Below are 25,962 nucleotides of genomic sequence, written 5' to 3'. Positions count from 1 at the left end.
GCACACTAATACTGCTCATTAGAGCAACTGAGAGTTCAAACAGGCTGGACTGGTTGAGATGACCACCTGCAAGATGAAATCTGACTCCTTATCACTCCAGCAGCTTCCTGTACCAATACCCACCCTGCCTTTAATCTCCACAGACCTTGGCAGCAGGTGATTCAGCAAGTCTTGACTTGGGCAAGCTCTTAGCCGCATGTCTCATGATTAAAGGGGGCCTTGTAGATGACTGCTTTTCCCAGGAGAAGAAACTAGAGTTTTGATGCTCCCTCCCAACTTTTCTTCCTTCCCGTCTACTCCTCTCCTCTACTACAAGGATTCTGCTTAGTGCTCACACTCAAACCCCACCTGAGGGTGCCATCTTTAATTGTCCCAGTCCTCCTTCTGTGGCCCCTCTTCACTGATGGTGACTGAGAGACCTCTCCAAATTTCACAGACACAAAATATATCCATACATTTGTGTATAGTTATGTGAGGACAATCCTCTGAGAAGGATGAAGAGGCCAGGTGTTCTGGATAAGGACCAAAGGGCTTTGTGGAAGGGTCAGAGGCTGAGAGGAAGAAGCTAAGGGTACCAACCGCTGAGATGTGAGTGATGTCCAAGTACTTCAGGTCCTGAGTTAATTGTTTCTATCCTTCTGCCACTGAGGATTTTGGTTTGCAAACTAATGTGTATAGCTTTAAAGGGGGCATGAGAGAGAGTTGGTGATGGCTGCTTTGTGAAATTTTTGCATAAGGAAGTGATATTTTTCCTGACTTGGTTGTTTATTTCCTAACCATATAATTAGATATTCATTAAGTGTTACTATGTGTGTAGCCCTGTGCTTGATACTGGGGTTGGCCTTAGAGAAGAGGAAGGTAGTTCTTATGTTTCTGAATACTACCTAGGATACCTTTTAGTGCCCTAAACATCTTTCAGGGTTGACACATTATTGCTTAGCCCTGGGAAAGCTCTCCATTGGCTATCGGTAGGCTATCATAAACCATGAAGGGTAACTCTGGTATATAAAAATTAAATTTTATCAACAGCAACAAAATTAGTCTTCTTTACCAATCACACATCAGATAATATAGCTGACCAGCCATGTTCCACAGTGGATCTTCTTCCCTGAGGCTGTAGGCCTTGACTTCAGGAGACAACATCATTTATTAAAATGATAAAACATCCTAATGTCTCCATATACCACTAAAATGTCCCAGGAAGTTCAGTACTGAATGAATTGATCCAGAAAAGCATTAGAGTAGAAAACACACACTCAGCTATGATGATCATAAAAGGTTGCTTTTCTGAGGCTGAGGAAGAATCTGGAAAGTACCCAGCAGTAGCCCTCTTTATGTGTGCACATGTGTGTTGGGTGGAGGTAGGGTGACGGGGGACGGGAGCTGCGACCTCAGGCAGGTGAATTACAGGATCTGCTCTAACCCCAAAGTTACAGCAGTTGCAGCAGCAACAAGCAAGCAGTGGATGATTATCACAATAGTCATAGTTACTGTGCCTGTAGTTTAAGGTTGATTGAAGTGTCTGAAAATATTTAATGAGGAGACTTTATTCTTGTGTCAAAACAAAAACAAAAGGCACTCCACATATTCTTCAAGGTTAGGCTAAAATTTCATCTCCTTTATAAAACCCTTTCAGCCCAATCCAGCTTCTAATACCTCAGCAACCACAGATGAATAGCTAAAAGTGGAATATCACCCTCCACGGAAGTCACTGAAGGAAGAAGGCACCCATTTCTTCCTTCAGTTCTCTCCGTCTGGCCTATAGGACCATGAGACCCATCCAGGCTTGGACTAGTGCAGTGGCCTAATTGACCTTCCAACCTCTATCTCCCCTCCACCTACATGTCTTGTGCTTAACTACCCGTGGCTTTTGCTGTTTTCAGATCTTCTGCTGCGATGTGCCTCACCCCTTCACTCACTCCACAGAGACTTACTAAGGAACTATCATGTGTCAAGCCTGGTGCTAGGCAGGGACTGTAGCCGAAAGGCAGGCAGAGCCTTCAGGGATGCTGCAGTCTAATGAAGGACTGTTCAGCTCAGCAAGTCCAGCAGCAGCATTGCTCCGAGTAATCAGAACTGTCCCATGAAACCAAATGAGATCTATCTTTTCCGGAATGACCCATGACTGGAAATACCTAATGTAGAAGCTCTAGATACAAATTTTTTTTTTCTTAGCCAGGATGGAGAACTGGATAAACTAAGCTAATGAAGAGCACTCCACCAGAACTCTCACACATGGGCAAAACTGAGCCACAGGCTGATATATCTTTATAAATTGTCTCGGTTGAGAATAAAGAGAAAGCAAGTATCCATACTTTCCCCTAAATTAGACCCACTCTCTCACCTTTTCCCCTCTTGGGTCACCTTTTCCAAATGAATGTGGTGAGGGGTGCTCTGAATACTCAGTGTGGGGTACCAGTATGCTGAGTTCATTCTCGCTAGTAAGGAAGTAAAAAGGGAAAAAGTACGTAAAACCCCCAAATAGGAATCATTTAAAAATACAGAACCAGCCGTTTATTATCCATGCATGGATTATCTGTGACAAATCTGTAATCCCAGGATGGCTTCCTCTTACTGCCCCGCATTCTTTTAGGCTAATCTCCCAAGGTCACAGTTGTTAGGTGTACCCATTCTTCCAAGTTCAGCTCAGCTCTCACCTCCATAGCCACCTGAAGAAAACACTGTCTTCATTAATAAAAGTTCAACCCAGAACCTCCACGATGGCCCTGAAAACATCTCTTGGTGAGAAAGGAGACCGGTGTCAGCTTCGGAGGATGCCGTACCCCGCATGCTCTCTCTGGGCACCTCTTGCTTCATATCACTACCCTCATGACATGGGCCTCTGAGGGTGGGAAGGGAAAAGGGAAGGAGAATGTGCCTCCCGTAATGCTCTGGTCCCAGCACAGACACAGAACCCTCCTTTGCATTCCTCACAGCACAGTCAAGGAAGGGCTGGAGTTTCCAAACCCTGCTCTGCTGAAGCTTGGGGACAAGAAAAGAAAGGAAAGCACCCCAGAACAACTGCTTCTGTCTTACACCATCTGCATCTGCACACATTGCCTTTGGAAAGGCAGTTCTGTTCTTCCCAAAGGAGCTGGAGAACCACTGCTGTGGTCCTTCATGTATTTGCAATTTGATGGAAATAGAAATTTTAAAAAAGTGAATAAAATATGTTTGCTTTTTGTATACCTAGGATGATATTTTCAGTACTTCAGATCTCTACCCAGAGAAAAGACACACTCCTTCCTTTTAACTCTGAAAGCCATCCCCAAAGTTAGCAAATTTAAAAATTAGAAAAGCATTGCCTGAGATAGTCTAACAGAAGAGTTGTACTGGGGGGACACAGTAGGATGTGGTGATTGACGGTGTGGCCTCTGGTGTCTGAGGACCTGAGTTTATTATCCCAGCTCCAGCTGTGCACCTTGGCCAGTCTTTACTCTTAATCCCTCAGTTTGTCCATCTGTAAAATAGGGATGAGAACAGCACCCATCTCATAGGACTGATGTGGGTTAAATGAGATATTCCATGGCAGACTTGGGACAGTGCCTTCCATATTGTAAACGCTCCATAAATATTAAACAAGTCATCGTATCCTTATCATTCAAGTGAAGCACACTTTGAGCAATTGCTTTCAGAGCAGCTTTTCTCCTTTCCAAAAGGTTGCGTTCAAAAGAAGCTTTAATAGCTTTGCAATTTTTACCTTGAGTTTAAAAATCCCAATACAACAGGAATAAAATCTCATGAATCCATCCCTACCTGTTCCACCTCTGAGCCTGGGCTCAATCCAGCCCCTCTTTGACTTCCATGGGGACAGTTTCTTTGGAAGCAACTTAAAAATGCCAAGATCCAAACAAAGTAGCAACACATCCATCCTCACACAGGCCTGGGTGTGGTCACCTGGGCAGGGTCCCCGCCTTTGAGTAACCTGTGTTCTCTTCATCACTGTCTTCACAGCTATGCGGGAAGGAATTCAACCGGATGCACAACCTAATGGGCCACATGCACCTGCACTCTGACAGCAAACCCTTCAAGTGCCTCTACTGCCCCAGCAAGTTCACCCTGAAGGGGAACCTGACACGCCACATGAAAGTGAAGCATGGGGTCATGGAGCGGGGCCTCCATTCTCAAGGTAATCACCCTTCCAGGCCCGTGAGTAACAAATGGGAGCTGAACTTGTCTTTAGGGAGCTTTACTTTGGGGGGTTATTCTTACCGTCATAAAAGGGAGCATAATTTTCAAGCCCACAGCAGAGTAGCAGGAGGAGGTTGGCAGAGTTACTGTAACAAACGTAAAGCTGATATCTGAAGGTAGTAAGTAAAAGTGAATTTTAGGGAGTAGATTAGAATATCATAATGATGCCAGTCGTTACCACTGTTAGTTCTTTGTTCCAGACCCTGCAGCAGGTGCTTGGTCTCTGTGAATCTTTATAGTAACTCCAGGCTGGAGGAACTTCTGTTATGAGGCTTTGAAATATTAACTTGCTCAACTGAAAAGTAGCAGACCGAGAATTTGAACACAGACCTTTCTGACTCTAAAGCCTTATTGTATCCTCTTTATCACACTGCTGTTAAGGGGCAGGTCTGCAAGTTCTGCTGTCAGCAGAAGTGTGTTTGTAGCAGGCTAGGTCTCGTCTATCTGTTCACAACCAGAAACTCGCAAGGACAGTTTTCCTGCTTGGTAGGGCTGATTGGCCCATAGGCAGAGCACTGAGTCTCCCTAGCTGAGTCCTAACTGAACTGATGAAAGTTTCTGCCTCCTTCATCTTCTCGGTCGCTTCCTTAGCAGTGAAGAGTTTATGTTCCACATGTACTGGGTTCGTAGGTTGTCCTTCAATAAATGGGCAGTAAATGCTCTCTGTCCAATGCAGTGTGCTATATGCCATGGCAGATACCAGGGGAATGAGACCATCTTCATTCGTCCTCTGGGAGCTCTGTGTGTGGGGAGAGAAGACACACATATATGTAACTTACAATATCATGTTAACTGGCTGACATGTTCTGATTCACATATGATCCAAGCACAGGGTGATGCACTTAGATATTATTGCTCATCCCCAATGTTCCACAAAGTAGACTGTGTTATTCTCATTTTATGTAAATGGAGACCAAGGCCAAGAGGTGTTACATAAACTGCTCAAGGTCAAACAGCAAGTCTGAAGGCAGAACTGAGATTCTAACTCAAGAATTTCTGGCTCAAGCCAGTGCTTACTGCACTGGGTAAAAACATGGGTGGTTTGTTCATGTTTGCTGCTTCTCCCACCCCTTTACAAAAGAGGTGGTCGACTAGGCACCCGTATTCATGAATAGGATGCACGCGTGCACACCCAGCATGAAACAAAATGATTGTAGCTTTCAGATTTCTCAAACGCCCACTGAGTTTATGGTGACTCTTGGTTGAGAGGAAACTGTGATCATCATAAAACAAGGCCTGGAGTTTGTACAAAAGCCCTGAAAAAATTCTGGTTAAAAAACAAAAGCACTTTATTTCGCTGAGAATGTTCTTTTTCTGAATCATTCTTTGCATCTCTAGTTGCCTGAACTACTTCCCAAGCTAGGCCTGGATTTTTCCAGAATAGGTGAAGTATGCTCAGTCACCAGGGCTAGAGACATAGAAGGTGATGAGGAGACAGTCCTCCATCTGAAAGCCTGACTTGGTCACCAGGACTTACCCCATATGGATACTCATATCCTAACAGGCACCTAAAGACCATCATCCTTCTGGAAAAATCAAGAGCATCACCGTATATCAGAGAGTTGCTTTGAAAGTTTTTAACAGACTTTCAGCAATTTTAATGTTTTCAACTACAAAAGGTGTTAGCATTTCTCCACTCTAGGTTTTGAAATGGCTCAAAAATCAAGACCCAGATTAAAAAGATCCTCCCTGTGCCCCTGACAAGATTAAAGCTACAGACAGCTTCACCGCCTGACCCCACCATAAAGCAGGCAGCACTGGACATCGGCTTTCTTTGTGCATCCCCACCCCAGAAGCCTGCTTCCGCCTGTGCAGCAGGGTCTGGCCGCACCCCAGCCCCCTCCCTCCTATCCCTCTCTTCAGTCCTCCCCGCCTGGTCCTCAGGGCCTGGCTGCTGGCTTACCATGGGCAGACAGCTCCAAGATCAAATCAGGTGGAGACCTACCACATGCCTGTTGGCCGCGGAAAAGTCCATCCCTACAAGGGCCTTCAAACTGAGACTAAGAATGAGACCCTCTTACATCACTGTGCCCAACAGCAAGGACCCTTGTGGTGGGACACAAGGGCTTTTGAGCTCCTCAGAGGACCTTCCTGCGCCCTCCCTACTCTGTCTATGCTTAGGGGGCCCAGTTATGGGGTGGCCCCCTTGGTCCCAAATGGAATATCTGGGGGGTTTTTCAAGATGAAAATATCTTTATTATTGTTTTATTTTTTTTCTTATGGTACAATATGTGCTCACTGTTAAAATAAAAAGAAATATATTTGAAGTGAAAAGGGAAATGTAAAAATCACCTCATAGTTAATCATTTTTGAGATTTTTGGCATATGTCCTTCCAGATATTTTTTGATATATAAAATAGAATCTACACTATTAATATATATGATAAATAATATATATGATAAATATATATTTCTTTTACTTAAAGTATATAGAGAATACCTTTTATGGTCAGTAATAGGTCTCTACATCTTCTACACATAGAAGCACCTTCAACACACATAATACCTTCATTGTATGGAGGTACTATTATTTATTTAAACAAACCTCTATCGTTAAATTGATCATTGTTTTCACAGTCTCACTATTAAAAGCGTGGTGATGAGCATCCTTACATATACATTTTGTGCATCTGCCAGACAATTTTCATAGTTTAAATTCTCAGTAGTGTAACTGCTAAGTCAAAGGTGTGCTTATTTTTAAAGCTTTTCTTGCATGTTGCCAAATTCCCCTGAAAGGAGTCCTACCGATGTAGACTCCATCTGTGACAAGGCCCATCTCTCTACAGCCTTCCTGGGGATTTATCTATTTCTAAAATGCAAAAGCAAGCTACACTAACCGGCCCTGGGTTCCACCCAGCGACCTGAACGCTTCCCGGGGCCTGAACGTGCCTTTGCTCCAGCAGGTTTTGGAAGGGGGAGAATTGCCCTGGCGCAGACGGCGGGGGGCCTGAGGAGCCTGGAGCAGGAGGAGCCCTTCGACCTGTCCCAGAAGCGCCGCGCCAAGGGGCCGGCCTTCCAGTCGGACGGGGAGAGCGCCAGGGGCAGCTCCTGCCACGAGGAGGAGGACGACGACAACTGCTACGACGTGGAGCGGGACAGCCCGGGCCTCGGCCACCGCCGCCCGCCGCTCTGCGCGCCCCAGGACCTGTCCGCCAAGCCCGAAACGGGCCCCAGGGCGGACGCGCAGGCGGAGGGGGACGCGCCGCCAGGGGACCTCCAGCCGAAGAGCCGGGACAGCCCCGGGCCCGAGGGCGGCCGGGAGAGAGAGTTTGCCCGCAGAGACGAGTGTCCCGGCCTCCGGGCCCTGCAGAGCGCTCGGCGGGGCCCCTCCTTTTCTGATTACTTGTACTTCAAGCACAGAGATGAGAGTTTAAAAGAATTACTGGAGAGGAAAATGGAAAAACAAGCAGTGCTTTTAGGGATCTAAGTGGACGGTTGAAAAATTACACTTGGAAAATAAGCACTAGGCTGTGCAAGTACAGCTTTCCGCATGAGCTCTCATTTGCTGGAGACCAGAGAAGGGCACGAATCTTTACAAATGGCTCAGACTAAATGAGCAGGGGCGTCCTCAGTCATGTAAATGCTTCTCAGGTCATGCATTGGGCCCTTGATTTTTAACACACATGCAAGGTCTTCTTCAATGTTATTTCATGGATCTCCAGTGTAATAAACTGTACATATTCTTCTAGACATCTAACTGTAAGCTGATGCTGAGGTGCTTTTAGAAATTATATTTTCCATTGACTAATACGGTAAATTTCTTTCTAGTTGCAAAAATATGGTGCTTGACATGTTACCTTATTAATGACTCTTTAGTTGAATGTGTAAAAGGTATAATATTTTTCCAGATAGATGAAAATATTAGTAGTTGTATATATTTTAAAATTTGCTTCATTAAATAATCAAAAAATGCCAGAAAGGACACAGGAGGGTGAGTTATTGAAGAGGATGTTCTCAAGTAGTTGCTGCAGATGTAAGATAACATTTCAAGAGAATAAGAAGAATTTTGACTAAGGAAAACCCAGCAATACTTAGATTCCTGCCTGGGTCTGCCTCGTTTGGCTTCTGCTACGTTCATCAGATGTGGCGTTTGGAGCATATTTTTAGATGGTCCGACGGTGCTCAGCGTCTGCAGGCTAACCCCGTGTCCTGAGCAGAGCTCCCTCCTGGAGACCTTGCTCGAGGCTTCATGCCCCATAAAGCAGCTGCAGGAAGAGTTGTCACCCCATGAGCAGTGGATTTCTCCTCAGTGCTGGAGCTGGGGGTGAGGGGGAGGAATTCTCCCTGAAATTTAAGCTCTAACTTATTTAGAGTATTAGAATAACCATCAGCTAATCACTAGTAAAGGAGTTTCTGGACTGTATTCTCAATGCTACCTGAACATTAGAATCATCTCAGGGAGCCTTTTAAAACATGCCAATGCTGGGGCCTGACCGATTTAATTGGTCTAGAGTGGAGCTCTAGCACCGGTTATTTTCCAAGTTACCCCAGATGATTCTTATGTGCAGCCAGGGTTGAGAAAGATTGACTAGGCTAAAATAGTGGCTCCCAAGACCCCCTCCCAGGGACTCCATAAATATTTCAGCTTCTGGCTTTAGACTCATTAAGATAGAAAGCAGGAGACCTTGAAATCATACTGCTGACTTAGGCCTTCTTACATGTTCTGTAAGAGCCTCACGAGAGGAAACGCACACACACACACACACACACACACACTGTATAAACACACACTTTTTGTACTAGAAATGATGCCTGTGATGCTTATGGTCACTTAATGTTTAAAAATACATAGCCAGCCTATAGTGACTAATTATTTCTTCCTAGATGCGTGAATCACGAGTCCAGTGAGTGGTAGTGACTGTAAAGGGTGGGTCGAGCCCCGCAGGTAGGCTTCCCTTAGGCAGCGGCATCTGACAAATAAAGCAGTGCTGACAGGATGTCACATATGTGTGACTGACCATAAGCAGTGACCCTCTGGTACTGTGTCTGTGTTTATGTAAAAACTGTCCCTTGGTAGTTTCAACTCGTATTTGTAGAGCTAGGTACTGTTTATTATTTGCTTCTTCTCCTCCCAAAGTTACCAGTACATTTCTTTAGACGACCCGGCCCATCTCTGCCTGTGGGATGCTGGCTTTTTCTCTTGGCCAAGGTGCTTCGCCGTCAGCCTCATCTAGTTCTCATCAGTCACACGTGCGCTTTGTCAATCCCTGATGCGTTCCTCCCGCTGCCTTGCTTAAGGCTCCTTCGTCCAGCCTCACCACCACTACAACGTGCCAAAGCTGCTTGGGTTGGCTACTGCCATCTGTGCCCCAAGGTCAGAGCACCTGCAGAGGGGATGGTGAAGGGAAGAGTGTGGTTTTCTGCGGTTACCAGCACGACTCTGGGCCAAGAACCCATCCAGATCTTCATAGGGGCAGTTTGCCTTCCACCCATTATTATTAATACAGTTCATCAGTGCCTCTGATGACATCACTCTGGGGCTGGCAGAGTGTCCTGTGAGGCCTCCTCCTAGGGTCCTGTTACATATTCATTGTTTCAGCAGCAAGGTGTTGAGGACCTGCTACAAAGGCTGCAGATTTCCAGTTTGTTCTGGGTGTGCTGAGCTGGAATAGGAACTAGAAAATCTAGAGTAGCAAGCTGTAGACTTTTCCACCCAAAGCGAATCATGTGGGAGTGTTTGAGGAACAAGTTAATGTTGAGATGGAAAGAGTATGGTCTAGAATGCTGGTTTCCACATTGTGTGCTGAGAAGCAAGAGGCCCCTCTTAGGCCCTTCTAGAGCTGCTAGGGGAGGGAAAATTCTCAACCCACATCCCCACTTCACTCAGAGCTGCTCAAATTCCATCTGTTTTATGTTAGCCTTCCAAGTAAAATTTCATTTGGAGGAAGAGAAAAGGGTCTAGGAAAAGTCATAAAAAATTGTTATGGAATGTATTCTAAAACCTGTTTTTCATTCTTGACTCTGGATGTGAGAGACTTCATTAGATATAACCCACTGGTTCATATGCATTGACCTTCTGAGAACCAAGGCTAAAACCTTGGTTTTGTATGTGACCAACATCCTGGTTGGCCTGGGACAACCTGGGTTTATACCTGTTGTCCCCAGGTAGTTACTAAGAGTGTCACCTTAACTCTCAAAAGTGTTCCAGTTTGGGTGATAAATTATATGGGCACCCTGTGCATTAAGTGCAGAGCTAAGGGAAGGGTTGGCCAACCTTGCCTAGAGCTAATTAACCAGAATGCAAGTCTGAAAGAGAAGCCATGAGGCCATCCTCAAGAGAATTAAGGGATGAAACCATCCAAGGTCATCAGCAATCCCAGGACCAAGATAGCATGAAATCCATCACATTGTGACACTCTGAAAATAGGTCACTACCAAATGCTTTCCAGGCTTTTGACCACTGTCTTTGAACCAACCAACTGACCCAGCCAACTGGCATATTTTTCTGTTATCCTTTTTATTCCAGCCTATGATTACCCCCTCTTGTTGCCTTTCAACTCGTTCTCTCTTTTTAAAAATTTGACTCCCCACTGGCCATGAGACTGAGGCTGACTTTCCATGACCCCAGAAGGGTAACTGGTATATTTGTATATGAGTAGTTACATGAGACAGCCCAATGTGCATACTGTATTTATTAAGCCCTGAGGGCGTTTAATAAAATATTAACATCGTGTTTTGAATTATGATCTTTGTCTGCTTTGCTGGAACAAAATGTAACAGAGCTAACATTTAAAATCCTTCACATATTTGGACAACATTACACCAAATGTTGATTTTGTACAGAATTCTGGCTTGCTATTTAAAAATAAAACTCGAAGTGTGTAGCAACCCAAGTTGTGAATATTGCTTTCTGATTCAGTGAAAAAGCAGTTTACCTGAAAATAGCATGTAACCTATATTTTGTTAATTTAAGCAAATAAAGACGTGTTGAAAAAACTGAGTTAATTATTTGTGAATACCTGAAATTTTGCAAGAAAGCTGCTACTGTCAACGTCTTACTCCTGCCCTCAGACGCTCTGCCAGAGCACTTCCTACTGGTGGGCGTCTTGGCCCCAGGGAGACACGGGTGATGTCTCCCTCCCTCAAGGCTTCAAAAAGGATTAATGAACTTCAGCTCATCAGCAGGCAGGTGACATCTTCCTCATGCTCTTCTCTCCTATTCAGAAAAATTAGTTCTGGAAGGGTGTCATGGAGAAGTGGGAGGTTAGAGGCAGGATTACTTTATTCTGCGTCAAGTTCTTTGTACAATATATGTTCTCGTGGGCAAGAGCACAGATTCTGGTGCCAGGTTCCTGGATTCAAAGCCCAGCTCTCTCACTTCCAGTCTTTGGGACCTGAGACCAGTTTGTGAGCATCTCTCTGTGCCTCAGTCTCCTCATCTGTAAAATGGGGCCTGGCACAGCACCTTCTCACCAGATTGTTTTGTGGGTTAAATGAGTTAGTATATGAAGACACTCCTGTGCCGGGCTCACAGTGTACGCCTTGTAAGACGTAGCCATCATTATTACCATCAGTGAATTGGCCAGAAAACTGAACGCTCAGCTCTCTCTCTTCAACAGAGCACTCGCAAAGCTCTGTCGGCATGGGAAGCTGTCCATTTCCCAGGAAGCTTCCCTTTTAAATGTTATATGCTGTTATTTGCCAAGCACTGTGCCAGGTGACTTACACACTCGATCTCATTTAAGCCTCATGCAACCCTGAGAGGCAAAGGTTGCTATCTCCATTTTACTGATGAGGAAATGGAGGGTCAGGAGAGTGAAATGACTTGCTCCAAATTACCTAGTTAGCAAGTTCCTCCTTTGCCCTCCGAGCATATAGCCTGTAGCAGGTTGGGTTCTCTGGAAGTAGATGCTGAGACAGATTTGGGTGTAAGATGTTTATTAGGGATCAGTACCAGTGAAAAGAAGGGGGAGGAAAGAAGATTGAGCAAAGAGAAGCCAGACTGTAATGCATGCCCGACCAAGCCTCACCCAACATGGTGGGCAGCTCCGGGGCAAGGTCTGCCCATCAGAGCTGTGCCACACTGGGCAGAGACGTCCAGGCCTTTGCGCACCTGCCTTGCTCAGTCACCAGATGTGAGCTGCCCAGGAAGAGTGTGACCTCAGGAAGGTGTGACCCTGCAGCGGGGACAGACCCTGAGGGGGTCAGGGAGCTGGTGGCTGGAGGTGTCTGCTGACTGCATTCCCCACAGCTCCGCACAAGGCCGGCTTTGAAGAGAGACTGGGTCACTCATCTCTGCGTCTGCCGCAGCCCACCTTTTGCATCACTCCAATCCACTTCTTCACATACACTCACAGAATATCTTCTCCAGGATTCCAGTGGGCCTCTCTCCCTGAGGGAAAACTAAGAAAAGGGAGAGTAGTGGATAAACTTCAGCCCCATCGCTGCAATTAGTCTAGGAGACACACTGATGTTCATTTTCTCCTTCCTCCGTTACCTGTCTAGATCCCTCTCTGCCAGGCTCAGTGGCTTTCCAGGTGACTTGACCCAGACCCTCATCTCCAAAGGGTCTGAGCCTTGGTCATCATGTTGCCCTGGACCGAATGGTTTTGTCCTCCCCACCCTCCCGCCCCTTAAGCCTTAACCCCTAGTGAGATGGTATTTGGAGGTAGGACTCTTGGGAGATAATTAGGTTTAGATAAATTCATGAGGATGGGAACCCCATGATGGGATAGCTAAGATGAGAGTCTTCTCTCTCTACAATGTAAGGACACAGCAAGAAGGTGGCTATCTGCAAACTAGGAGGAGGGTCCTCACCAGACACAGGAGCTGCTGGCTCACAAGTCTGGATCTCAGACTTCCCGACCTCCAGAACTGTGAGAAATCAACGTTTGTTGTGTAAGCCACTCAGTCTGTGCCCAAACAGACTAAGACAGATGTCCTTCTCAGAATGGAGTTGCTGTACCTGTTTATTTACAGTCACAGGTGGGGAAGGAAATACCAAAAGAACCCTAAGTGGGTTCCACGTGTATTCTTCCCTGACCCCTTGTGTGACAACAGCTTTACTCTCTCCTGATGATCAGGTCGTTTACCTCTGCCAAGATGGTGACTCCTTTCCTCATCTGCTGGTCCCTGGAAGCAAGGACTAAAAAGTGCCCAGGCGACAGACATGGCTTATCATTCAATGGTCCTCTTGCTATGCCCCAGGTGGAAGTGTACCCTCTTTGAGGAGGAGAATTGCTAATCCTGCAGAGCTCAGTGCCACAGGGACGAGAAATACTAAGTCTCCCAGCATGTCACTATGAGTGAAGGGAAGTAGGGCCACTCCTGCTTCCAGCCTTCATCCCTGGACCCATGCGTTCTTCCTGTTGAGGACATAGAACCATATAAAAGTCTTTGATTCAATGCATGCACTGGAAGGTGACACCCCATCCTTGTGGAGCATTTCCTCCAAGAAGAGCTCTAGGGAGCTAGCCACTTCTGGGTGGTGTGTATCTGATATGACCAATAGATCCTGTGGTCATAGGCCCATCTCTCACCTCATTTACTGTAATGTGAATGCTATGGTTTGATGTGATATTATATAGGATTCTGTGCCAATAGAACAAACACTCCATAAGCCTACCCCTTGCAGAGTAGTGCTGGCTGAGGTCCTACCCGCAGAAAGGGCAAGCCTACATCTGAAGTACTATGCATCTATTCCTGAGGCAAAGACCTACTGGCTCTTCAAGTCAAAAGGGACTCGATATAGTCAACTTCTCACCAAGTGACTAATTGGTCTTCTTGAGCAACGGTGCCACATTGGAAGCTCAGCATCAGTCTTCATTGCTGGTATGTTGGATATTCAGCAATAGATCAGCCTTGGTAAATGCAATTCATGCTGTTGTGCTCATGTGTAGCCTCCATCTCTGCCACTGTGGCCACTTCATTCATATGCTCTTTGTTACAGCACTGGAGTGGCTGTTGACAGAGAGCTGAAGTCAACTGGCAAGGTCACTTGTCTGTCTCACTGTTTAATGTTCATCCATGGTGGATGCTATCTGATGGGTGTTAGCATGTGATACAAAGATTTTCATACTTTGTGTTCACTCCCATATGTCTATCCACACACCTCTACTCTAGATAGACAATAATAGTGAATATCTACTTTAATTAGAGTGGTCAGGGAGTGACATTTAATTTGAGAACTGAAGGATGGAAAGACCCAGCCGTGGAGAAAACAAAGGGAAGAGCATTTCAGGCAGAGCAGACAGCATCTGCAAAGGTCTGTGATTTACGGGAACATGGCCAAGGAGAGAAGGACAGTGCGGAGAACACAGCAGGAGAGGGAGGGAGATGCAAGGTGAGGCTGACACGGAAAGCCACTGCGCGTGGGTGTGAAATAATGAGATTTACATTTTCTAAAACTCATCTGACTATCGTGTGAACGGTGGGTTGGGAGGAAGCCAGGATGATGCTGGGAGACCATTAGGAGGCAGTTTTTTTTGCCCATGTCAAAGAGCTTTATTCCTATGTTTTCTTCTAGAAGTTTCATGGTTTCAGGTCTTACATTTAATTCTTTTTTTTTTTAACATCTTTATTGGAGTATAATTGCTTTACAATGGTGTGTTAGTTTCTGCTTTATAACAAAGTGAATCAGCCATACATATACATACATCCCCATATCTCCTCCCTCTTGCGTCTCCCTCCCACCCTCCCTATCCCACCCCTCTAGGTGGTCACAAAGCACCGAGCTCATCTCCCTGTGCTATGTGGCTGCTTCCCACTAGCTATCTATTTTACATTTGGTAGTGTATATATGTCCATGCCACTGTCTCACTTCCTCCCAGCTTACCCTTCCCCCTCCCCGTGTCCTCAAGTCCATTCTCTACGTCTGCGTAAGAGGCAGTTTTAATAGTCTGTAGAAGATAATATTGGCCTGGATTTAAAAGGTAGCAAAGAGGAAGTTAGAAATGGATGGTTCCAAATCTGTTTTGGAGGTCCAATCGACTTGTTCTGCTTAAAGCAAATTTTAATTTTAATAACAAGATAAACACATATTTTTCTAAGTACAAAATAGAATGCCACTTGATATAAAGTCCCTCTCCTCACATAATGACAGAAAGGATGAATTAGATTTTGATAGCTATCATAAAACCCATGATCTTTACTCTATTGGCAAGAGCATGTTTGCCAAGTAATATATGTAAAAGTAAGTCCATCTGGTTTCTCTCAGTTTTGTTCTGGGTTATGATTGGCGAAAAAGAAAATAGTCAAGACTGAAAAAAGCAGTGAACCTTATTACACGGATCCTGGGAAGAAATGGCAGCAGTGAAGAGAAAGGGACACAGAGTTAGAACTCAGTAAACCAAGGGAAGGAGGCTAGAACTCCAAGACTGTAAGGTGAGGCTCAGAGTCCTTTTCATCTCCCCAGGCCCTCGGGACGTCTCTGATCCAGCCAGTAAAATAATACATGTTCTTGATAATGGATTTGCACAGTCAAAGAACAGTGCATCCTCTCTACCATATTTACTAACTAAATATACTCCAAATCCACTTTCATTTTAAACTATTCAATTCTCAAAGGGTGGCAGTCCAGTTATCTGGAAAATTTTATCCAGTACACACATTATTTTGCAACACTGCAGAATAAACAAGATGTTGTCATATTTTGCATCCCAAAGTGAATTGGTCCATGGCACCACAGACAGTACCTTAAGAAGAAATAAAAAACAAAAATGTGTGGCAGGAGTCTGTCCCTGCCCTTAAGGAACACACAGTTCTTACAGGCCTATGGAGGGTGGCAGGAACAGGGTTTTTCAAACCTCCGTATCCAAATCTCCAAAGCCTTACAGCTAAAAACTGTCTTCCCTGTAAAAACCCAGGTGCGCACGCAACCTGGTTCCCTGAAGCCCCATGGCATTTCATTTTTGCACAGCAGCCCTGAGCCAAGAGTAACTTCCAGTCCCATTAGGAGCTTGCTCTGCAAGCGGAGGAAGAGGAGCTCATTTGAGAGCTGGGGAGTGACCCTTACAGGGTCTCTGGGGACCCAGTATCAGTGGCGCTCACTGTTTCCTCTTCCCTGGATGCAACAATATATTAAGAGAGAAAAAAAAGGAGGTTGGCTCTTTTCATGATTTTCCTTTTTAATTTTTGTTGAAAATGGAACTGTGTTCTCTTGATCCTTCAAACAAATGGAGGGGAAGTGGAAGCCCAAAAGTTTCTCTTAGGTTCCCCGGAGAGGGTGTCTGTGTTTGTAGTGTGATGTGGGAAAAGTCCTTGTGTATCTGCTGCATTGTCACGTCGTACCAGAGTGATTTGCGGTAGGAAGTGTGGGATGAATACCATTTCAATGTAAGAGAAAGTGATGGAGCCACAGTCTTTGAATCAAAGATCTCAATTTGCCCTTCATCTCCAAGACGTACTTCCGCTGACCTCCGCCCCTCATCTTTATTAGATGATGAAAGAAACACAAGAACACTCTCTGAACTTGACCCAAACAATAAGTCCAGCCAGAAATCCTTGCTATTCAGCATGCACGTGGGCAGGGAGGGGGAAAGGGGGAGGGTGCTTGGAAGGACATGCCGGAGATCACAGAGGCAATGTGAAGGGGGGCTATTAGTTTCTGGCATCGTACCTGAAGAATCATTTTAAACTGATGTTTGAAATATGCATTGCAAGTCTCTTCACTGGGCAGATGTTAATAAACAAATGGCCTTTGGAAGGAAAATGGAGAGATACATTAAGAGAAATCTAAAGGGGTTACTTCGTTCGTTTTAGCAATTCATCACATTGAGCATGCTGGCAAATAATTTTATTTCTTCTTCTAGAAAGTAGTAATAATGAAACTGGTCTCCAACCTGTGTCAGATGAGGGAATAGATGAGGTAAAATCTATCAATCATTCTGGACTTGCAAACATGATGGCTGTGTCATTTGCCATTGTTGAAGGGCAGTTTCCCTTCCAACCTGTAGCAAGTCTAGTGAAGAAAACACCTTCACTTAGAGTGGCAGTTTATCCAAGTCAAAATATTATTTAATATCCTCAGCTGTGGTTTTGCAAGACTGTATATATAGAACATTGAGTCAGCTACCTCTTCTCACTCTTTAAAGACCAACTAAAAATAAAAGAAGTATGAAATCCCCAGCAATAGCCACATCTTTACAGGAAGAGAAAGCACAAATCAAAACAAGGTTATTCAGAGCCTTAGAAACAGATAATGACAATGTCACTGTCCCAGGGGACATTCGATAAACATTCATCAAATATGATGATGCATCTCTGTGAAGCAAGCACTGCAGACAGGGTCTAATCCCTTCAGAAGTCACTCTGAGTGCCTATCTGCAGAACACAGGTGATTTTGTGGATTTCAAAGGACTTGTCTTTCCAAAAGCTCTGTGTGCCTCCAAGATGCTAATCCTCTTACCTTCCAGCAGGGACACTTCACTTTTGATCTCAGATTTATCTAATCAGATGCTTCTCCTCATTCAGACTGTTAGCTCTCTGAGCCAAGGGCTTGGCCACCACTACACCACCTCCAGCAGGGTTTTAGACAGACTTGAGATTGGATGTGGCCATTATCTCTGCTTCTCCTTGGAATACTGTACGAAGGGTATAAAATCGGCACATGAACTTACCAGGAACATCCTTCAAGGGGACCTGTACAAAAGGCTGCTATTCAAATATATGCATCTTTCCATTATGGTTAAAACTCTGTGGAGAAGGAGGGGCTCCCAGAACAGTGGTGTGAGGATCCCAGTGCAACCTCACTCCCAGAGAGACATTTATTAGCCTGGTAAAAATTAGCAAAGATAACCATTCAAAATCTCTGGAGACTGACCAAAAAGCTTACAATTTCAGAAATGTTTATTCAACAAAATCTGCAGAAACTCAGTAGGAACAGTGGTAGGCATGTCTGCACCGCCCCTGCCCCCCACCTGCCCAGATCCATGTTGTGCAAGACTGTTGCCATGGGCTTGACAGCCAAGTGGTAATTCCCATCTCCCCAGCTCCGTGCAGAAGACCTATCCTGGGTGGGTGACCAGGCGGTGGTGTCAGTTCCCCCCACCCAAACCTTTGCTCACTAAGGAGGAGCTGAGCGGGGCAGTGGTGAGTACAGTCCCTCCTTCCCCACAGCCCTGCGTTGTGCAAGAGCTAGTCCAGGGGATTTAGAAGCCGAGGGGCAGCTCCCATTTCCCCCAGTTCCTGGTGTAGGAAAACTATTCCAGGCCAGCTGAGCATCCAGTGAACACCAGCAGATCCCATTTCGCCTGACTCTGTGTTTTGGAACACCTATTCTGGGGGAGGTGGCAGCAGCTGGTGGTGATGTTTGTACGATATTGTGAAGATACTTAATATATTCACAGGTTTTACAATATATTCTTTTTTATTGTGGTAAGAGATGGGTAGCATAAAACTGGCCATACTAACCATTCTTAAGTGTGCAATTTAGTGGTACTAAGTACATTCGTAATGTTGTACAACCTCACCACTATTCATTTCCAAAAAATTTTCATCATCCCAAACAGAAACTTCGTACCCACTAAACAATAAGTATCCCCTCTCCTTCGCCTCTGGTAACCTATATTCTAGTTTCTGGCTCTACAAATTTGACTACTCTAGATAACTTCATATAAGTGTAATCACACAATATTTGTCCTTTGTGTCTGTCTTATTTTACTTAGCAATGCTTTCAAGGTTCATCCATGTTGTAGTACATATCAAAATTTCATTCCCTTTTAAGACTGAATTGTATGATAAACGTTTTGTTTATCCATTCATCTGTCTTGTAGTGAACAGTAGTGTTGTTTCTATCTCTTGGCTATTGTGAACAATGCTGCTATGAACATTAGTGTAGAAATATCTGTTTGAGTCCCTACTTTTAATTATTTTGGATATATACCTAAAAGTGGAATTGCTGGGTCATATGGTAATTTTATGTATAACTTTTTGAAGAACTGCCAAACTGTTTCCTACAGTGGCTGCACCATTTTACATTCCCATCAGCAATGCACAAAACTTCCAATTTCTCCACATCCTCTCCAATACTTGTAATTTTCCATTTTTTGGATAAGAGCCATCCTAATGAGTGTGAAATGGTATCTCATTGTGATCATAATTTTTTATTTATTCCTTTATCTGTTCAGCTGCTAATGCTGAGATCCATAATTCATTTTATAATCTACTTGTTTTTTTCTCATGAATATAAAAATAGAAAATAAAAGATGGACTGGAGCTTTTTCCTTATAAACAGAAAGCGGATGCTCCAGTGATTTATATGGGGTTTATTCCGGTTGTCTTGCTGTTTTTTGGTACCTCCTATCCTTCAAAGGACAAAGACTCTGCTTGAGTTTTGAAAAGAAGTCTTTATCCCAGTTGCTTTATTTTGTTTTACTAGTCCATTTTCTTTTTTTGTTCCCTGATCCTATTTTCCCTTGACCCTGAATTGCCAGGTGAGCTAATAACTATAGTAAGCTGGATATACCTTGGGTTGGCCCTTGTAAAACTTGTACTAAAAAGATTGGGGTTAGTCTTTGCTGGGACTTGTCTGTGAATAGTGGGCAGAGCTGAACCTTCAGTTTGGGTGAGGCTGGGGGGTGGTGACACCCATGCCCACGGGAGCAGTAGAACGTGCATCCAACCGGGAGCCAAGTTGCTGGGAACTGTCTATCCCCTTGTCCAAGCTTACAATTTTACACTGTAAAAACTTTAAAAAAAATTAACAAAACACCTCTATGAGACTTTTTTTTGTTTGTTTAGAGAGAGAGAACATGTTTGGCTACTTTAGTACTAATATGAGTCATTTAGTGATAAAAGTCTATACTTAGCCTCTAAAACTAGGGAACAGTATCCATTCATCAAAACCTTGATCCTTACTCTTAAAATTGAAAATCTGTCTGTAGTATTACCAACCATTATTTTCCCATTTGAAATTTTAAAAAGGGGCATCAGCAACTTCATTTATTCATTCAGTGAATGTTTACTGAGTGCCTGCTTTGTGACAGGCACTGTGCTGGGAGGCTCTGGAGATGCCAGAATGAGCATCACACAGTCACCATTCCCCACTGACCTCGGGAGGCCATTTTATGAAAAGGCCATTGGCAACTCTAGATGTGAATGTTGGCTGGGAGGGAGGACCCCTGGGTTCCCTCCTCTGTGCCCTGACAGTGATCCCTGAGCAACCCTGGACCTGTCACCCAGCCTCTCTGGGCTTCACACTCCTTCTCTGCAAAGGGACGGGTTGCCTTGAACAGAGAAGATACAAACACTGACTCCTGCAGGGTCAGGCAAGTAGCATAAAATCAGAATCGGGGCTTGTGTGAGATAATGTAGAGCTGGGGGAACTGTGACCAAGTGGGAACTACATCCCCACCTAACATCATTGAAATTCAATTTTTTTTTAAATTCAATTTTAAAAAAAAATTATTAAAGTATAGTTGATTTACAATGTTGTGTTAGTTTCTGGCATACAGCAAAGCGATTCTGTTATATATACATATATATGTATAACATATATACATTCTTTTCCATATTCTTTTCCGTTATGGTTTATCACGGGATATTGAATATAGTTCCCTGTACTATACAGTAGGACCTTGTTGTTTATCCATTCTCTCTATATAATAGTTTGCATCTGTTAATCCCAAACTCTCAATCCTTCCCTTCCTCTATCCCCCTCCCCCTTGGCAACCACAAGTCTGTTCTCTATGTCTGTGAGTCTGTTTTTGTTTCATGGATAAGTTCATTTGTGTCATATTTTAGATTCCACATATAAGTGATATCATATGGTAAAAAAAAAATTTAAATAAATATATAAAAAGACCATTGATATGAGTGCCCTAATAAACAGCTATACATCAGCTGTATAGAAAGTTCTCAAATTACAAGCAGAATAATTAAGTTCCTGTTGAGGGGATGATTCTAGAATTCTACTCATGTAAATTAACTATGTATAATGTTAACAACTATTACTCAAATGCCTTCAGTGGAATTGGTAGAGGTTACCTATCTAGACACCTCTCCCTTCCCCCACGTTTTAAATGTCTTCCCTGGCATTAGAAATTCCTTTTCTGGGGCTTTAGAAGGTAATAGTGCAGAAAGACCTGAGTACTAAGTATTCTAAGAACCAAGCAGCATGGTTCCTGCCCTCCAGCGATCTGCTTCTATTTCTCTAAGCAATGAAGTATAACTTTTCTCTTGGCCTCTCAGAAGGGGCCTGGTTTAAGATGGAATTTTAAGTCAAGGCTTTAGATTGAGTTGAAAAATTTTCAAAGCCATCACAACTTTAGGTTTGACCCTTAGGGAGCTCAGAAATGTCCACGAGCTTGCGCTGCTATTTGTCTGAAGACATGGGATGATTCATCTGAGACTTGCCCCCTTCCGCCCCCCGCCCAGCCATCGTATGGAGAATCAACAGCGGTGTCCGCGTTTCTCAGTAGCAGCCCTGGGGTCGGTCCACCCAACCACATTCATGCTTGCATTCCTGGAAGAACCGCATTTCCCCTTAGATTATTCCAGGTCACTGTGGGCTTGGGATGCAGCAGTGCTGAGTGCTTCTATTAAAAGAACACGGTGTCAAGGCAGACTCCATGTGAATCCTGGCTGTGTCACCTCGACAGGTGTGACCTTGGGCAGACTACTTAACCTTTCTGAGCTGGTTTCCTATCTGCCAAATAGAGATGATGTGGATCAGTGGTGACAAGCACAGGCTCTGGGCTCGGACAGACCTGGGCTGTGGTCCTGGTTCCATCTTACACCAGTGATGTAACCTGGAGGAAGTGATTCTCCCCCTTTAAGCCTCAGTTTTCTCTCTGCAAAGTTAGGAATCACATAGCATCTGCCTCATAGAATTGTGAGATTTAAGGGAGATAATGCTTATAGATGCCTAAAGCAAAATAAGCACTCAATACAGGTTAGCTCCTATTACACTTACTACAGTGACCACATGGGACTGCGCCTGGAAAAGGACCTGACACACAGGTGACTTACAGAACATGTCGGTTTCTCTCCCCCATCCTCCTGAACTGACCTGAACACAGATGTGGCATCATTTATACTGCTTTGGGGGTGATAGCATAAGGTTAGGGAGAATTCTTCCACACCTGCACCCTTTTCCTTGCTTCTCATTTTACTCCATTGCCTGGCTTCCCCTTGCAAGAAATCACTCTTGCGAGTGACAGAGACATGCACATGCCTCTCTCTGCCACGGGGCCCAGTCAGGGAGACAGATTCTTGGCCCAGGCTGACTAGCATTTGCATTCTCTTCATTTGAGCTGTATCAAAGGGCATCTAGAGGGATGCCCCAACTGTGACAGAGAGGCAAGCAGAATGGCAGAGCCAGGTGTACTTACTGATATTCCCAGCACCGGCACCAAATTACAGCACATTAATGCCAACTTCTGAGAAAGGCAGATTTCTGTTGCTTCCTGTACATTTAACGAGGATGACTTTTAACTTTTAAAGAAAGAACAATTTAGCAAGCAGACAGCACAGGCTTTTAAGGCTCTTATCACACAAGGCAAACACCTGAGTTTTACCCCAGGCCTATGGTGTGCCCTGTTTTTCAAACTACAGATCTTGACCCATGAGTGAGTCATGAAATCAAGTGGGTTGAGACCAGCATTTTTACAAAATGGAATAGACTAGAATAGAAAATATCCTAGAGTCTTATGCACAATAAAGCTAAATGCTTTTGGTGGTTGCTACTTTTTTTTAGATATACGTAGATGGATAGATTGTGTTGTAAATGTTTTTATTACCGTTGGTCATAGTCAAAATAGTTTGAAAGCCACTGAAATACTAGATGTACAGAAATACATATGTGCATTTTATCAAAACAAATGAAAACACCCACTCCGGAGTAAAGAATTATATGCAGATAATGGGAAACCCAAACCATTCAGCTAGTGTCTTCTGTTTTGTTTTTGTGTAATTTATCATAAAAAGTGTGTGTGTGTGTGTGTGTGTGTGTGTGAGAGAGAGAGCGAGCAGGTGAGAGGGAGGGAAAGACCTCCACAGAGTGTGGTCTTTCAGTGACCTCAGGGTAGCCTCTCCCCTGGTAACTGGACCTGCCTCAGTGAGGGAGAAAACCCAGCTGATTGGATGCAGCTCTTCTGGGTCCCACTGAGTGGGTAGACTTGATCTTCAGCTCCTGAAGTCGTTTCTTTCTTTCGGCTGTCTCACGGTGTCCTAGCACAGAAGGTGTTTGAGAACTTTGTATTGACCTGAAAGTCTGTGCAGGACACAGCAGAGGACTTGTTGAGACAGTTCTCTTTTAATGTCTTTGTATAATGCACCCATAAGGTTTTCCAGCATCTCCTCTGAGCTCACATGAAGTGCCCCTTGTGTGATGGGTACAGTGGGGTCTTCAGGCAGTTCCCAGGTCACAACTCCTATAGATCAGTGCTGGACCGTGAGTGAGAAACCTGCATATCAGCAATTCGAGTTCTAGGGTTTTGTTCTGTGCTTTGACCTGTGCTTGTGCATGAAAAAGACTGTGTACATATGTACTGTGAAGCATGCTTTGAAATATCAGAACAATCTAAATGCCTACCAATAGGGGATTTCCTAAATAAATGATGGTACCTACCTCCACACGATGGAATACTATATAGCTGTGGAAAAGAATAAGGAAGCCATTTATATACTTACGTGGAGCGGGTGAAAAAATAAAATTGCTATAGCTTAAAAAAGAAAACATGTTACTCTAAAGGGTCATGCCGGCTTCAGAAATTCTCACAGGGACAGCTAAGGCTCTCACAGCTCAACTGCTCCCTCTGCCTGGACCCACCTCCCTCCCTCCTGCCCCACAGATTGCTGTTTTGGTTCTCTGTGTGTGTAATGAATCACCCCCAAACTTAGCATCTTAAACAACAATGTGAATTGTTATCCTGTAGGTCAGGAATTCAGGCAGAGACTGGTGACAGGAGCGGGGTGTGTTTGGTTGAGGTGAGCTTACCACGCCCGAGGCAGTGAGGATGTGTGTGAGTGAGGGGCAGGGGCTGCAGCTAAGCCGGAAGCCGTGTTAGAACAAGAGCATCCCTTCTGCTCTAAAGACCTCCCGAGGAGGAAATTCTACTACCAGGTCAATGTCCCCTCTGGCTGTGGCTGCAGTCTGTTTGCTTTTATTATGTGTACCCTGACATCACGGAGAATATGTGCTCATTATTTACCCAACATCCCTTTTTGACTTACTCATTAACACTTTCTCTCTCTTTTCCTTGGTATGATGAAATAATCTCGTTCTTATTATATCTTTTTCCTTCACCATCTTTTTCATTGTGTTTCTATTTGCATGAGTGAAAATGGAAATATAGACTGCAAATCTGAATTGTATTCCCTTACAATCATTGGTCAGTTAAATTATTGGGGTCAGATGATTTGTGTGTCCTGTTCTCCACCACCATCACTGCTCCCCACGAACATCTTTTCCACAGTTCCCTGCATCTTTCACATGCCTTAATCATCAGCTAATTTGACTGTGAAAGGAAGTGGTTCTAAGAGGTGGTTTGAGGACTGTGGCCTCTCCATAGCCATCAGCCCTCATTTCCATCAACTTTAGAGCTGACCCCAAATAAATATACAATCTGACTCAATCTAGCTTCAATTAAGCCTCCTAGCCCCGTCTCCCAACGACGTTTGCATCCCGAGGCTGTCCTACACTGTTCAGGGGTAGCTGCTGGTTTGGGTACACTGTGTGACAAACCATGCCTTTGATGTTTCAGCTTCTATTGATAAGGGGATCAGCTGACTGGCTGGCATTCTAGGAGAAAGTCTCTTGATTTTTACTTTGCTGTCAGGTTAAGAGAATGAAGGGTACTTCTTTCTTTGAAAACAGTGGTTCTTATTCAATCTGCCCAGTACCTTTAACCCAGGCTGCCCTACCCACACCCCAGAGGGTCAGTCATATAAAGAGAGAGAGCTCCAGTCTCCCAGACCCACTCAGGACAAAATGGTCTTTCCTTATTCCTGCTTTTTCTCCTCTCTTCTTGTGTTGTTCTTGAATCCCTGGACCATGAACCTGGCTTCCCCATTTGACACTTAGCATTCTTTTAGACAAACGTTGTTTCACTCTCAGCTTCCTTCACATCTAAGTACCCCCAAAAGCTACTTTGCCTAGTAAGTGCCAGAGCCTAGGATCCATCCATGTCTGGTTGTTTAGCCATTGTCAGATCTCGTGACTTCATTAAAGACAGTTGAAAGGAAAGGAAACTGAGTCATGGGCAAGTTTCAAATTTCCAGATTAGTGTGTCCTTGAAACTAAAAGGGCATCCCAATGACAGGTTCCAATATAAAATCTTAACAGGGCTCCCGGCATGTCTTGGCTGCTGCGGTTTCTCAAGTCACCAACTTCTCTTATAAAGCCCAAGCCTTTCTGGGGTTGATGACACCACCTGTGTATGACATGTAGACTATTTGTGTGCCCTTCCTCAGTTTCAAACACAGTCCCTGGAAGTATGAAGTTTTAAAAAATAATCTCCCAGTTCTACTGTCATTCTGATTTGTTAGGCAGGGGGAGATCTCCAGGATGACATGAGAAAAACTTATCAAGGAATTTTGCTGTTCTACTACCCCGTTACTCCCTTAATCTCATTCTTCCACCAACTGTCATTATCTTTTAAGATTTTGCCTCTGAATCAATGATTCTAAAAATTGCTTACTCCTCCAGTATCTATGTGCTCAATGATTTTCCAGGTGAAGGTGTCTTGTGGAGCTTTTCCGTGGTGAGGGATAAGGAGATGACTGTAGCTGACATGTCCTGGTCAAGTTAGAACTGGGTTATCTGTTTGGAGGGTGTTTGAAAAGGAAAGCCTGTCATAAGTCACCTGCCACGTGGGAGCAAATGGTAAAATT

General features: G+C 44.3%; 1 protein-coding gene across 2 annotated transcripts in view; it reads left to right on the top strand.

Annotated features, from left to right (window-relative positions):
• ZNF366 (zinc finger protein 366) overlaps positions 1 to 11,074 on the top strand; it is a 67,025-nt gene extending 55,951 nt beyond the window's left edge. Inside the window, exons 4-5 of one of the 2 annotated variants that reach the window (XM_059916557.1) lie at positions 3,955 to 4,129; positions 7,095 to 11,074. In XM_059916557.1, the coding sequence (XP_059772540.1) occupies positions 3,955 to 4,129; positions 7,095 to 7,618 (699 nt within the window). In that variant the 3' untranslated portion in view covers positions 7,619 to 11,074. Of the gene's footprint in view, positions 1 to 3,954; positions 4,130 to 7,091 lie in introns of both variants that reach the window. The other variant, XM_059916556.1, reaches the window with a different exon arrangement.
• Positions 11,075 to 25,962: the final 14,888 nt, after the last annotated feature.

Source organism: Balaenoptera ricei, chromosome 3 (assembly GCF_028023285.1).
Source record: "Balaenoptera ricei isolate mBalRic1 chromosome 3, mBalRic1.hap2, whole genome shotgun sequence".
NCBI classification, from domain to species: Eukaryota; Metazoa; Chordata; class Mammalia; order Artiodactyla; family Balaenopteridae; genus Balaenoptera; species Balaenoptera ricei.
The sequence above is the reverse complement of the archived record's forward strand: the minus strand, read 5'-3'. Positions and strand labels throughout refer to the sequence as shown.